The sequence below is a fragment of the Mauremys reevesii genome, linkage group 24 (assembly GCF_016161935.1).
Source record: "Mauremys reevesii isolate NIE-2019 linkage group 24, ASM1616193v1, whole genome shotgun sequence".
In the NCBI taxonomy this organism is placed as follows: Eukaryota; Metazoa; Chordata; order Testudines; family Geoemydidae; genus Mauremys; species Mauremys reevesii.
The window spans coordinates 6,785,062-6,800,546 of record NC_052646.1 but is presented as its reverse complement, the minus strand read 5'-3'; the positions used below and the strand labels follow the sequence as shown (position 1 = coordinate 6,800,546).

Genomic DNA, 15,485 nt, shown 5'->3' with positions numbered 1-15,485 from the left:
TGACTCCTGTGCAGCAGAAGCCAGAGAGTCCCCCCCAGGCCCTGTACTGAGCCCAGTCACTCATGTTTTATCCAAACACCCCTTCCACAAAGGCACCCAAGGGTGCATTGGAATCCATAGGAAGAGGCAGGGCCATAGGAAAGAGGAATTAAATGAGCCCCTTGGGTTTCTGTGTTTGTTCAGTGCCTGACACAGTAGTGGGTCCCGGGCCACGACCAAGGCTCTGATGGGGCTACCACAAGACAAATAAGGACGGTCATTCCCCATTATACAGGTGGGGAAACTGAGGCACACAGCAGGGTTGTGACTTTCCTACGGCCACACAGTCAGAGCTGGGAACAGAGCCCAGGACTCCCGAGTCTCAATCCAGTGCTCTAGCCACAAGACTTTGCCCATCACTAACTGCCTGGGACACGTGGTGGGTGGGGGCCTTTGCTCCACCCTCCTATTTGACAGCCCCCCCCCAAAAAAAACCAAGCGGAGTTGTGACCTCTGTCATGGAGGGGCAGCTGAGCCAAACCTAAGTGTGGCTGTGACACACGCACACACACGTGTGCCAGGTCACAACGGCCGGAGCAGGGAGCCAGGCCCAGTTCCCCGGGACATGAGCTGCTGCTGCGGGGTGACTGTGGAGCAGGTTTGCCCTGCAACCCCCCCAGCCTCCCTTCATCTCTGCCGGCCTCCAGCTTCTCCGGTGTCCTAAGTGCCCAGCATCACAACAAACGGCACCAACTGGGTACTAAGGTGCCTAGTGGATTTCCAAGGTGCCCAACTCCCTTTGATAACCAACTGAGGGGCGTTGGTGAATTCTGTGCGGTGTCTAAATACTTTAGTCCTCCTTTTGCCGCGATGCGGTCTCGTCTCTCTCTCACAGATACTTATCTGCTCCCACTCCCTCCAGGTTCCCCCGTCTTGGTCTGCGGTTTGCATTATCACCTGCTAAACATCTCTGCGCGCCTTAGCTCAGGCAGCAGCTCCACAACCTGCCCACGCTTCCTGCTCCCACCTCAGGAATTTCATAAATAAATTGCTTCCGGCTGGTCGCAGGCTCCCGAAAGTCTAAATGCAAATACCCCCCAACTGGATGAAGTGAGCGCAGAGAAACCAAGGTGGCCCAGCAACAACCGAAGGCTCCTGCATTGCTGGCCTGCGGGGCATGGCAAAGGGAAAGGAATCTGGCTAGCCCTCCCATGATTCGCGTTTGGAGGCCTCAATGTGCCAGGAGCTGTACATCCACCCAGGAAGAGACAGGGCCTTACCAAACATGCACTGAATGGTCCCTGGGTGGCTCTGTGTCTGTACAGCGGCTAGCACAACAATGGAGTCCTGGTCCTTGACTGGAGCTGTTACGCCCAATGCACAACGCTCATCACCCTCCATGTTACAGGTGAGGAAACTGAGGCACAGAACAGGGAAGAGACTTTTTCACGGTCACTGAGTAAGTCAGTGGCTGAGCCAGGAATAGAACCCAAGGCCCCAGCCCAAGCTCTAACCCCACGAACTCCTCAGAATATCCCAGACTCCTCTCTGTCAATTGCTTCTTCACACCGAGTACAGCTCAGCTCTGTTTATAACGGTTATCCCTGTTTAACAGTTGGGGGAAACTGAGGCACAGAGCAGCTTGGTGACAGCAAGTAGGTGGGGGACGCAGAAGTTCAGACTTACGCTTTGCATTGCGTCTGGAGGCAAGCCCTGGAGGCAGCCCCGGCTTCAAAGCTCCCCCCACACGTATGCCCGGCTGAAGTTAGTCACAGCAGCGGTAAGGCCAGGCTCTCTCACCTGAATCATGGCAGCATTACCAGACTAGGAGCCAGGCACGCCCAGTTCTTCCTCTGCCTCCCTGCATGTCACTTCCCCAACTCCAGGCCTCAGTTTCCCCAGTTGCAAACCAGCTATGGTGACGCTGACTCGCCTAACGAGACAGTGCTGTTGGGATTGTTTGCAATTACACTGATTGGCCAGCATTAATCAAATCATCATCCCTGCTTCTTACCTCAGGCTTTTCACTAGTAGATCTCAAAGCACTTTACTCCTGTTTGCAATCAAACATAACCTGATTCTCCTCCACGCTACTCTGGCAGCGCAAAGGGATCTGAGAGTGGGCATCACCGTCACACTTACTTTAATACTATCTAGCTCTTACATCATCAGCTCTTAAAGCGGGTCTGCTCGTCTAGGCCACAGAGCCGGACTTAGCTAGAGCCATTGGGCCTGGTTCTCAGGGCCCAGGTCTCCGTCAGCCTGCACCTTGCGGGGTCGGTACACCTGTGCAAAGCGCTGCCCCTCCCACGCTGGGGGGGACACGGCAAGGTGCCTGACCCTCATGAGTCACCCACTATTTCTCCATCAGGGAGGGAAGTGGTTGCCGACCCTGGGAAAGTACCAGCTGGGTTTTATAATCCCATTTAACCGGCAGCCGTGAGCCAAACCACCCCCTCAGCCTTCACCGCAGCGGCTACAGTTACTGGACAGCCCGCAGCTGGAAAAGCCTGGGGCGGCCTCTCGGCTGAGTGCCGGGGGAAGGACGCAGGCTGCATTTCCAGCTCCACCACCGGATTGGGGATCGCTCACTTCCTCCTCTTTGTACCTCAGTTTCCCTTCGCCCCTAAATCTGGAAAGTGGGATTCCAACCGCTCCTGCCAAGCATTACGGACCCAAGCGGGCCCTGTAGAGAGACGGGTGTTGTCAGAGGAGGTGGAGATGGGAAATGGTTGGGGCTGAGCGGCAGAGGGATTTGGCTTGGACCCATCTAGCTCAGGGGAAGAGTTATTTTCCAAGCGCTCTATAATTGCAATGCAACTGCCGGGAAGGGGATGGCAGGGCTGCACGCCCAGCCCATGCCTTCAGGGCAAACCGGCCAGCTGGGAAACGCAGTGGGAATGGAGGTTACGCCCAGCCAGCAGCCTTGGCTCCAGAAATGTTTTCCCCTCTTTCATTCCTGCAGACAGAGTCAGCCCAGCCTGGATGTGCAGCCATTGCCGGCTCTGCGACCCCAGGCGAGGAAACCCCATTCCCTCAGCGGCTGGATAGTTCCGGGAATTAGGAAGAGGGGCTGCATTACCAAGCCAGGCAAGCCCAGTTAGACCTGCCGAAACGAGTTGCTCTTTGCAGACGGGTGTGGCGAAGGCACTGGGCTGGAACCCAGGAGAGCTGGGCTCAGGTCCCAGCTCTGCCCCTGACTCACTTCCTCGTTCTGGGGTTTGCTGTCCCCTCTGTGCCCCCGTCATAACACTCACCTCCAGCTGGCTGCACTGGTCAGAGGCCCCGTCCATCAATGACCCCCATGGCCCTAAGCAATGTAGTGGGGGGGGGGCAGTGGTCCCATTTACCTTTTTGCTGTTCCCGGCCAGGCAGGGGCCTGGTGGGCACAAAGGGGGGGTGGAGATGGCCTGCTTTGGAAGTGGGCTGAGGCTAAGATGCCATGGGGAGGGTGGGGACAGGCAGTGCCATTACAACACATTTTTGGCACTTGCTGCTATGTATGAAGTGACCATGCACAGCCGGGATCAGCTTCTCCCAGGGGAGCAGAAGCGAGCAAACACCTGTCCTTAAAGGAGACGCGCTTAAACGCCACGTTCTCCAACGGAGACGCGGGTCAGCTCCGGGTTAGCCGTGTTTACCTGTAACGAAACGGGCCGGCACAAAGCAGGAGTGAGGGACTACGCCGATCCCAGACGGCAGACTAGAGCCCAGGCTGGGGAAAGCAGTTTGCAAACCGAGTGGGACGGGGATTCAGTGGGGAAATGGGGGCGGGCACCAGTCCAGTGTGTGGCATCCGCCCCTGCTGCCTGTACCACCACCTCCTCTCTCCCCCGGCAGGGCGGGAGCGGCTGGGCACTAGAGGCCGGGTGCTCCAAGCTCGCTGTCCCAGCTGGGCCCATCGGTAAGATGGGGGGGGCGGGGGGATGACACTGACTCAGCTAACAAGATGGGCGAAGTGGGCATAGGGCCTCTCCGTGCTGTACCCACTCCAAGGAGAGAGGCTGCCCAGGGCTAAGCACTGGGGTGGCACGAGCGGCACCTGACAGCTGAGAGCGCCGGCGCAGGAGGCCGGGGCTGAGCAAGGCTTGGGTGATGCCTCCGCCGTACGCTCCTGGGCCAGTCTCCAATGGCTTTAACACACAACCCGCCTACCCGCCCCAGACCCGCTCGCCACCCGCCCTGCACGGGCCTCCTGCCAGAGGCAAAGCTGACAGCGATGGCACGTCTGCCATGGAATGAGTGCAGGGGAGGCCGCGCCACGGGGGTCTCGGCTCCCTGCCGGGAAGAAGCCGAGCGTGTCACGAGCAACAACAAACAATGGGAGAAGGGCGGGGCCCGAAACAGGATAGCTGGAACGGCTCAGGTCTACCCGGCCCTTTGCCACCCTACAGCACAGGGCCAAATTCAACCATCGCTGCAAGCCAGCCCAACTCCACCACCTTCCAAGCATCGGCAGGATTGGAGCCAGCGATTCCCATCCTTCCATCCTCCACGGAAATGCGGCCAGCTCTGGGGAGGGCTGGGACAGCTGTTTTTCAGCACACGGCAGTGCTATAAGGGGCACAAGGCCCAAATGTGCGAGACCCACGTTTAATTCTCTGTTCTGGAAACAATTCCCTCTCCCTGTGTGACTCTGGACAAGCCGCTTAGTCTCTGTGCCTCAGTTTCCCACCTGCCCCACAGGGATAACCGCCCTGCCCTGCCTGCCAGGGGGTTGGGAGGATAAACCCATCAGTGATGGGGGCCACACGTGTACCTAAAAGAGAGAGCAGTTTAAGTGGCTGCATGGAATTTGGCCCGATTCTCAATGAGACGAAGGCCCCTGTACTCTGCCAGAGTGGTGTAAATGAAAACCGGGCCCAGAACCTAGTTGCTGACCACTCCAGGTTATTAAAAATCCCCTGGCACTCTTCATAAATCGCCCAATTCAAATGCTGCTCCCTACACTCGGCTTCCCTCTATTTTCAGTTGGGGGCCTTCGCTGTCAAAGCCAGGCCCAATGTTGCTGAACACTGTTAGACAGCTACCCCGTTCCACCCTAGAGGTGGCTGCATTTTGGGGTGGGGGTTATCTCAGTTTTGGAAAGCATCCTGGTATCTATCAGAACAGGAGCTCACCAGCACCGCCGTTACTGCTACTTGTCAAGTTCCTGAGCGGTATCAAGGTGCCAACCGCAGTACGTCAGTGTCTTGTGAAAGGCAAATCACTGTGAGAAACTCTGTCAAGACGCACTCCACGCAGGGGGAAGATAAGCTCAGGTTGCTCGGAGGGCTTTCAACAGAGGTTTTGACTGAGTCACGGCAGGCCTGGCAAGTGACTCAAACTTATCGGATGTTCTAAGCTTTACAAAGAAGCAATTGTACGTGCCCCCCACCCAGAACATGGCACCTCGGGAGGCAGGGATACGGTTACAGGAAACTGGCAGCAACAATGGCCAGGGCTGTTACAACTCATGGAGGACTTTAGTTCTGGATTTTGAAAGAACTCGAACAGGGGTTTTTTTTTGTTTGTTTTAAATCCAGTGTGTTGAAATAGGTCAGGCCCTGTCGCAACAAACACGTGCGTGGGGCGAACGCTTGGCCCTAGCTTCGTCTTTTAAAAAACACAACCGCAGCTTCCCACTCTACAAGCAGGGTGGCCTGGAGGGGACCATGGCCTAGTGGAGGGGTTTCTCCAAGGCCAGAAGGCAGCATTGTGATGGTCTAGTCTGGCCTCCTGCAGAACCCAGGCCAGAGACCTGCCCCCAACTCATTCCTGTTTGAACTGGGGCAGATCCTTTTCCAATCTCCACTGACACATTGATGGATAATCCACCACAACCCTTGGGAAGTGGTTCTTGAGGTTAATTACCCTCATTTCCAGCCCGAATGTGTCTAGGATGCCGTTCTCCGTTCTGCCACGACCACAGGCATCTCTCTCTGTGCTTCAGTTGGGAATAACAGCATGGCCCTGCCCCACGGCGGGGGCTGTGAGGATAAATCTATTACAGATACTGCAGGGACGGGCCCCAGAACAGACCCCAACACTGATTGTGAGCAGCTGTAGAGGGATCCATGAGAGGCTCTTTCCTTGCAGGTGTTCACCCAGCTGGTGCTAGAACAGATGCAAAATCTGCAGACATCTCCACGGCTACCGTGATCAATCAATACCCCCCACAACACACCTGTCAAGATCCATGGGTCCCACACGTGCCTATCACAACATGTGGTGTGCCTCATCCAGTGCACTAAATGCCCCAACAGCTATCGGGGTGAAACCAGACAGTCACGTGGCTCTCGAATGAACTCCCATGGGAAAACAATACAAGACAAAAGCACCCGCGAGCGAACAGTTGTCACAAAATGATCACTAAATCCGACCACTCAGTCCCCATCCTCAAAGGAACCCTGCACAATTCTTTCAAAAGACGAGCCTGGGAGCTTAAATTCATAACTCTGCTAGTCACTACAAATCATGGACTGAACAGACACTGGATTTATGGCTTATTACAACCATTTGTAACCCACTAACCCCCTCTTTGTCCTATGACTACAGAGGTGTTAACTGGCCACTCTACCTTGGATGGTCCTTTAGGATATGTGCTAACTACTTATGCTAAACTATCCCTTCCATCTTGCATGTAGCAATGCCACTAACTACCTTCCCCAGACCGGAAGAAGAACCCTGTGTCACTCCTAAGCGTCTCTCCCCACCAACAGGAGTTGGTCCAGTAAAGGTCATTCCCCTCCTCCACCTTGCGCGGCAGGTGGGATATAGCATCCCATGTTCCACCCCAGAACTGGCTGCATCGGTGCTTTGTGAAGTGACTTAAAGCTCCTGTTGGGATGGACGATGTGTTAGGACGATGATTTATTTGTATTATCGTAGAGTCTCCACGCCCCTGGTGCTGGGGCTGTACAAACACAATGAAGGGACAGTACCTGCCCCATGATTTCCTGAGAGGTCTCCCCTCCAAGTCCTGCCTCACCCTAACCCTGCTTAGTTCAAGAGACCCATGCACCAATCAGCCTGGAGAGCAAAGGCTGCCCCTGCCCCCCAGCTCCATTACGCATTCGGCCACCCTGGCTCTGCTGGCGTTTGGGAAGGCTCCACGGTTCGCTAGCTCCCAGACCAGACATTATTTGGGGTTCAATGGAGCCATGCACGTTCGCAAACACTTAAGTGCACCATCAGCAGCCACAGAGGGGGGAAGGCATCACCCTACCCCGGGCAGCGTTGTGCAACCGTTACTCATGTCAGTGAGCTGCTACTGAGGACAGTCGGGCGAGGAAGTATTCACATTACCCGGGGTTGCACAATCCAGCCTTTGATGGGTGGCATGTGCAGGAGAGCTCGCTTCCCTTCCCACCCAGTAAATCCAAAGGTCCCGCTCTGCATGACCCCACGTTCGAAACGAAAGGAGGGCAAGGCAGGGGGCACTGCCCACTGGTTAGCAGAGGGGCAGGGGGTTATCGCAGAGCCTGGGATTCTGTTCCCGACTTGGCACAGGCCCCCGTGCTCTCATCAAATGGGCACCATGGGGACAAAAAGCCGCCAGTTAACTCTGTGCCTCGTTTTCCCCATCTGTTATTGCTCAGGCCCCCGCTGCACCAGGTGCTGCTCACGTACCTCGTAAGAGAGCCCCAGCTCTGAAGGGCTCACGCGTGGCAGGGAAAGGCAGGCGGAGAGAGAAGAGAAGCAAGTCACCCAGTCACCCAGCAGCAAAGCTAGGAAGAGAACCCAGGTATCCTGCCTCCCAGTTCATTGGAGCACAAGACTCGCCAGGCTGGAAGAGAACTGAGGCCCCTCCTATCAAGCATCCTGCCTTGGGACAGTGGCCAGCGCCAGATGCTGCAGAGGGAGGGGCAGAACCCCCCCCCCCTCCAGTAGCAGATGTGGGGGACTCCGCTCCCCACAGCAATTTCATCCTGAGCCCTAATAATTCTAGCACCTCCCACTAGACAGCACAGCCTCCCAGGGGGAACAGGGATGCTGTCAACTGACTGTGCATGAGGTGACTGGAGAGCCTCCAACGAAAAGCCGCTAGCTGCTCCCACCCTCACGTAACAGGGACCTCAGAGCTTCAGCTGCAGAGAGAGCCAGCCACCAGCTGCTGCACTCGCCCCCGGGGGGGCACCAGCAGCTCAGCTCCGTGCCCAGGGCTAGAGCCCAGGGTACGATCGGCGCCGGTAGCCACCACTAGTGACGCTGCCTTGACTTGAAAACACATTTTATTCAGGCCCGGGGACCCGAGTCCGCGAGAGTGAGGCTGAGTGAGTGAGGCCGGGCCTGCGGGTTCCAGGGACCATCCTCCTCCGGACAGGGGGGTCTAGCCCCTGCCATGCTACAGCATCAGCGTGCATGTCCTCTCCCCCTCTCGCCTGGGGGGGGCTGGGGGGCCTCTCAATAGCCGCCAGCCCCTAAAGCGGCTCCTGCCCTTGGTCTGTGGGTGCGGATGCAGCTCCAGTCCATCTCAGGCGTGTGTAGGGTCTGCGCCGAGCCTGCTGGGAAGCCGCACACTTGGGGACGTCATAGAGCAGCTGGCGTAGCCTCCCTGTGCCAGGAGTGGCAATGAACCAGTGCAAAGGGCAAGTCACAGAGGGCTGACGCCCGTTGGCAACCCCAGCCCAATCCTACGCACCAGGCCGCCGGCGCCTGGCTTGCCTGCTCCATCACCGACTCGGACAGGCGGCCGCTCATCACCGCCTGCTTCCCCTGGAGACGCGAGCCCACGACATGCCGTGGGGACCGGCTCAGAACAGCTCCTCGGCGTTCCTGAGCCGGGCATCCCGCAGCTCCCGCAGCCTGAGCAGCGCCTCCTGCAGGCCGCGTTCCCCATGCTGCCTGGCGTCGCGGGTGCGGACGTTCACCGTGCGGCCGGACAGCTCCTTCCTGCCAACCACTGCAAGAGAGAGATGGCGAGGCTGAGGTGGGGCAGACTACAAAGGCGGAGAACCGGGGCCAGCAGCAGGGGACGGCGCGTCCTCCCCAGCCCAGTGCACCCTTGGGAAACTCCCCTGCATGCAAAGCCCCACGCAAGACCCTACAGTGGGTGGCGAGGGCATCAAGGCACCCAGCGAGACCCAGCAGCAGAGATCAGGGGAGGGCAGGGAGCCAGCCCCCTGTGCACTGGGTCTGCTCCGGCTCTCCTCCAGCGCCCGAGGAGAGCCGTGCTACAGCCCGGCCATGAGCACGAAGCACGGGGGCGGGTGCATTCAAAGGCCTTCAATTACATCGCCTGTCGCCCCCACCTCAGCTCAGCAGCCCCAGCAGAGAGGCCGAGACTGACCCCTGCCCTCCCCTCTACCCTAGTGGGGTCCCTGCAGGGCAGGGCTGAGGCACGTGGACAGGTGGGGGGGACAGGTGTGGGGGGGGGCCAATCGCTGCACCCCGTTGGTGGCCAGAGGATCCCAAGCACCAGGGCTGTCGTGGAAGCACTTTCGGGACCTGGGAGCCAATCCAGCCCTGCGGGAAGCAGCTCCAGGGCAATGGGCGGGGTCCCACGCTCCCCAGGGCTGCAGCCAGGTCCTCGTTGCTTTGGCCGCTGCTAATCAGCCCATGGCAGATGGAGGAAGCGGTGAGCTGAGCCAGCGTTACCTGGAGCTCCTCCCGGACCCAGAGCAGCCCAAGCGACAAGGGAGCCCGGCGCGTTATCTCTTCCCGCCAGGCTCTGCAGAAGGCTGCAGCTGCCGAGTTCGGTGTGACCAGGAGCAGCCTGGGTTTCCTGGACTCGAGTGCAACCCGAACCCAGGCCCTGGCAGGATCAGCTGGGACACAGAGCGGTTTGGGTTCGTTTAGACAGCGAGAGGGGAGCCCTGAGCTCCGAGGAAGAAAGAACTGCTGTCACAGACTACAGGCATGAGTCACCCCGACCCCCCACCCAAATCCAGGGCTGGGAAAAGCCACCCCCATCCCACCGCACAAAGGGCTTGCAAACCCTAACCGAGCCCAGACACTGAGCTCAGCCTAACTTCCCCAAAACACCAGGCTAACAGACGGGCTGAATCACAAGCTTTTGGGACAGGAAGCCTGGCTGATCCCAGTTCACCACCAAGCCAGCACAGGGCCCTTTTCCACACAGCATTTGCGTGGGCTTTCGTAACATGGCCCAGGCCACGCTGCTTCCGTCCCTGCCCTCAGGACACTGTTCCATCGGCAATTAGCAGCACCCAAGAGCTTGCTAGGCCCTTTACAAACCAGGGAGAGAGAGCTCTGCCCTGGACAGCTTCCAGGCCAAGCCATTTTCCATCTCCTTCAGCCTCTTCTGAGGTCCCTCTCCTCGACCCCAGAGGCAGACCCTCGGTGCTAGGAGAGCACGCACTGTCCAAAGGCAGAATTAAGATCCCCTTTGGGATAGAAGATCCCCTTAGGTAGATAGAAAGCTGGCTAGATCGTCGGGCTCAACGGGTAGTGATCAATGGCTCCATGTCTAGTTGGCAGCTGGTTTCAAGCAGAGTGCCCCAAGGGCCAGTTTTGTTCAATATCTTCAGTAATGATCTGGAGGACGGCGTGGGCTGCACCCTCAGCAAGTTTGCAGATGACACTAAACTGGGAGGAGTGGTTGATACGCTGGAGGGTAGGGATAGGATACAGAGGGACCTAGACAAATTAGAGGACTGGGCCAAAAGAAACCTGATGAGGTTCAACAAGGACAAGTGCAGAGTCCTGCACTTAGGACGGAAGAATCCCAGGCACTGCTACAGACTAGGAACCGAGCGGCTAGGCAGCAGTTCTGCAGAAAAGGACCTAGGGGTTACAGGGGACGAGAAGCTGGATATGAGTCAACAGTGTGCCCTCGTTGCCAAGAAGGCTAATGGCATGTTGGGTTGTATAAGTAGGGGCATTGCCAGCAGATCGAGGGACGTGATCATTCCCCTCTATTCGACATTGGTGAGGCCTCATCTGGAGTCCTGTGTCCAGTTTTGGGCCCCACACTACAAGAAGGATGTGGAAAAATTGGAAAGAGTCCAGCAAAGGGCAACAAAAATGATTAGGGGGCTGGAGCACATGACTTATGAGGAGAGGCTGAGGGAACTGGGATCGTTTAGTCTGCAGAAGAGAAGAATGAGGGGGGATTTGATAGCTGCTTTCAACTACCTGAAAGGGGGTTCCAAAGAGGATGGATCTAGTGGTAGCAGAGGACAGAACAAGGAGTAATCGTCTCAAGTTTCAGTGGGGGAGGTCTAGGTTGGATATTAGGAAAAACTTTTTCACTAGGAGGGTGGTGAAGCACTGGAATGGGTTCCCTAGGGAGGTGGTGGAATCTCCTTCCTTAGAGGTTTTTAAGGTCAGGCTTGACAAAGCCCTGGCTGGGATGATTTAGTTGGGTTTGGTCCTGCTTTAAGCAGGGGGTTGGACTGGATACCTCCTGAGGTCCCTTCCAACCCTGATATTCTATGATTCTATGATTCCCCTGACTGGGGCTGGTTGCAGGGCCGCTCAGCCCCCCTCCAGTTGCTAACACCCTGGGGGGCGGAGGTGGACGAGACCCCAGCCAGAGATCCTAGCCATTCCCCCACTCTTCTTGCTGCCTGGTGAATCCTCCCATCTGAGGGCGACTGTCCACAGGCTGCACCCCCTGGCTGTGCCATGGCAAAGCTGCCCCAAACAGACAGCCTGGGCCTCAGGAGTTCCTACCTTTCAAGCATTAGCTGAGCTGGACAGAGTTCGTTGAGTCACTAACATGGGGCAGGGGGAGGCAGAGCTGTCTATTTTTAATGGGACCGCGACAAGTCACAAGCAGCCCAACTGGCTCTGACTAAGCAAAAGGTTCCTCATTTTTCTTGGTCCTTCGGGGCCGGGATGGTGCATCTGGGTCCATTCAGAGCAAAGGGCTGGATCTGAAACATTCCCCCTCCCCGCAACCCAAGCACTGCAGCTTTGACGAAGTGAAACTGACTAGAAACCAAAGAGAAACTGCCCTGTCAGCCTGTCTCGTCCCAGCTGAGCGAAGGGCAATGGGGGAACTGGCAGTATCAGGAGTGAACTAGATGGAGATGAAGATTTGGACACTCAGCTCCCATTGGCTGGGTGTTCAAACCCCTTAGGCAGCTCGGACAGTAACAACCTAAAGGTCCTTGGGGTTGGAGTCTAAGTGGCCTAGTGGAGAGAGCACAGGCCTCGGGACAGGTCTATATGTCACATGCTGCACAAGTGTAGCAGCGCTGCTGTGGCACTTGAATGAAGATGCTCTGCGCGGACGGGACAGAGCTCTCCCGTCGGCGGAGTTAACCCACCTCCCCGAGAGGGGGTAGCTGTGTTAACGGGAGAAGCTCCCGCCAACAGAGGGCTGTCTCCACGGGGGGCTAGGTGGGATACCTACGTCGCTACGGGGTGTGGACCCTGAGTGACGTACTTATACCGATATTGGCCTGTAGTGTGACCAGACCTCAGGAGAGCTGGGTTCCAGCCCAGCTCTGCCACTGGCCTGTGGAGTGAACTTGAGCAAGTCACTCCCCCCTCCCGGGCCTCAGTTTCCCCATCTGTAAAACAGGCTAATGATACGACCTCCTTTGTAAAGCACGTTGCACGCTCTCCAGATGAGAGGAGCTAGGGATTATCATTAACCGGACACCAACCTCAATCCCTCCAGCCCCATACTATCTGAATTCCCCTACTATTCAGAGTCACAGCCTGGGATGAGGCAAGTCAGGACTCCTGGGATCTATTCTCATCTCTGCCACACTCATTACAGGAGACAAATATGTTACATGAGCAGGGTGCGGAGAGCTGGAACGGGGCTTCCTGCAAGCGGTTTGGCCAGCTCCCAGCCACCCCAGGCTGTGCCAAGCAAAGCATGCCACATCTCGCCACAAGCACTTCCACACACGCTAGGAGAGAGCTCCGGGTGCCCGCCGAGAACTGGCTGAGTTAACAGCCGGGGCTCTGACAGCCGGCCACTCACGGCTGAGCAAGGGAACAGGCCCTGAGAAACTTTACAGTCACTGACCGCTGAGGTCACGGTGGGTTTGGGGTTCCACCAGAGCTGTGCGAGGGGGCCTTAATGGGGGTGGAAATACCCCCTGAGAAGCCGTCTTGGTGTGGACCTGGTGTAAGGCTTGGCACCCATCCTGCTGCCATATAGAGGCCAGATCAGGAACACGGCTGGAGCGCGCTAGACTACAACCAGGGCCCTGCTTCCCAAGGGTGATGGGCAGCAGCGCATGAGTTAGAGCAGCCTCAGGGGCACGGCTTGTAGGCCCTACCGTAATACACCTAGTTCAAGATCTCTATTAGTCACTTCACCTGCGCCTGTTGGTGCCAGAGTAACAGACTGGGGCTGAAAGAGCGTAAAGGGGGTCGGACGAGCAGGGAAGGGCTGGAGAATCCAGCCAGCGCCAGGGAAGGGCATAGACGTGTATTATATACGTGAAGCACTCGTTCAGAGATGGAAGAGATCGCACAGACCTAACGAGGCGCGTTCCTGACACCCATGGGACGACTGCTTCCCAAACCCGTCTCGGCACAGACTGGCCAAGAGGGTCCCAACATCTCTTCTGCATCCGGGTTCATTTTAACCCCAGCTTTCTAGGCTCCACACAGTGGCAGGGAACAAGAAGCCTTCGAGCGATTTACATGGGAGGAAGGGAGGGATTTGGGGTGGCGGTTGCCACGGTGACAGATTTGGGAGGCTAGGGGGCTGGCAGAGGAAAGGCCCGTAACCAGGTGACACTGGAGAGCCAGGCACAATAACCAAACCTGAACTAAGCAGTGTCCCCAGAGCCAGCCCGGCCAGCCTCCCTAAGCGCCCTGTGCCATTCCACACACTGCAAGCCCCGGTGCAGCAGGTGCAGCTGGAATGGAAGGGTGGCCTGGTGGCTAAAACACTGGTTTGGGAGTCAGGAGTTCAAATCCCAGCTCTGCCACAGATACCCCATCTCTCTCCAGGCCTCATAAAACAGGGAGAATCACCCTTCCTTTATCTAGTAAGGCCATGAGCTCTTTGGGGCAGGGACTGTGTCTGTCCCTATGTGCAGCGCCCAGCAAGGGGAAACCTTGATCTGAGTTCGAGCAGCCGAGGGGTTGCTCTGAGTTGGGGCCTCTAGGCGCTACCGTAATACACCTCGCCCAAGGTCTGTGGGAAATCCTATAACTCACCCCACCTGTGCTAGTCGCTGCCTCTGCGGAACTAGGGGGAGGTTGGCTTAGTAGCCACTCCCCAAGGGATGTTGGGGGGGCAAGGAAAGGACCCTCAGGGGCACAGTACAGTCTGCCCCCTTCCCCACAGCTCCCTCTGAGGGCAGGGCCATGCACCTGCAGCCTGTGTGCCGGGCCCTCCCACGAGGTCGACGTACCCAGCCGGGGGAGACGCCGCAGACGAGAGAACCCAGCTGGGAGCTGTTACTCCTCTGGTGGATTCGCCACGGGGCTGATGGGAGGGGAAGGTCGAGTGCTCCCTGCCCCGCAGCCCCAGTCTCCGCCTCCTCCAGCCCAGATCCTGGAAGCACGTGAGTGCATTCTGGGGGAGCGCGAGGGACAGATGTTGCCATGGAAATGGCTGCATCCCCCTCCACCGCCCCACAAGGGAGGGATCTGCGGCACGAGAGCCCCTCCACCCCGGCTCAAACAGGCGGCACCCTGTGGCCCAGTGTTCCCAGTCCTGCTGTTAGCAGCAGTGCATTGGCAAGAGGGCTGATGAGGGACGGAAATCATCTCCTGTGACGAGCACCCGTTGCACCAGGAAGCAGGTGTTCAGGGGAAGCGCAATCCAGCTTTCCCACGCCCCAAGCGTGGCTGTCTGGCTGTGGCCGGGCGCGCCTCCAGGGACAGGTGGGACGCGGTTATTTTAGGAAGCTCTGCCTCACACCCTCGCTCTTACCCAGCTGGAAGTTGTACTGAGCCAGCTGAGCCTTCCGGATTTTCCGGTTCAGCGTGGCACTCCAGTCGGCATCCACGTCCGCCATGAACCCCGCCTGGTGGAACGTCTCGCGGACCTGAGACACAGACAGACACACATCAGAGATCCCAGCCACGGACGGCGCAGATCAGGCCTGTATCTCGCCACTCACCTCGTGAGCATAAACCTCCGCATCGGGTCCAACCGGGATCACCATGACTTGGCACGGGGACAGCCACAGAGGCCTGCAAAGTGAGGGAGAGGCTGAGGTCCCTTTGCTTCGTTACACCAGAGCCCTCTCCTCCTCCTCCCCCGGCAGGGCATTCCCACTCACCCGAGCTTTGTCCATCTTCCGGGGCCAACGCAGGATGGGTCTGGCAGCCCTGGCCAGCTTGTCTGCAGGGACTGAGCCCGACACCAGTGCATCTAAAAGCACAGGCCTCTAACGCTTAAGCGACTTGCCCAACGTCACACTGGGAGCAGAACCTAGGACTCCTGCCCATTGCTCTGTGCACAAGATGATGCTGCAGCCCTGAGGACGAGCCCTGGGCATCTGGCTACCTGGCTTCTCTTCCTGACTCCTCATTGCAGTTTCTTAACAGTAAATGCCCACCCAGAACCACGCATCCGCTCCCCACGGCAGATCTTTACTGGACAGTCGCAGCGGAAGGGGACACCAGGGAAGGAA

At 57.7% G+C, this 15,485-nt stretch overlaps 1 protein-coding gene across 1 annotated transcript in view; it reads right to left on the bottom strand.

Annotated features, from left to right (window-relative positions):
• Positions 1-8,174: 8,174 nt before the first annotated feature.
• Positions 8,175-15,485, bottom strand: part of TARS2 (threonyl-tRNA synthetase 2, mitochondrial) — a 31,174-nt gene continuing 23,863 nt past the window's right edge. Inside the window, exons 16-18 of the mRNA XM_039512736.1 lie at positions 14,970-15,042; positions 14,780-14,894; positions 8,175-8,863 (exon numbers count right to left, since the gene is read on the bottom strand). Of these exons, the coding sequence (XP_039368670.1) occupies positions 8,715-8,863; positions 14,780-14,894; positions 14,970-15,042 (337 nt within the window). The 3' untranslated portion in view covers positions 8,175-8,714. The remainder of the gene's footprint in view (positions 8,864-14,779; positions 14,895-14,969; positions 15,043-15,485) is intronic.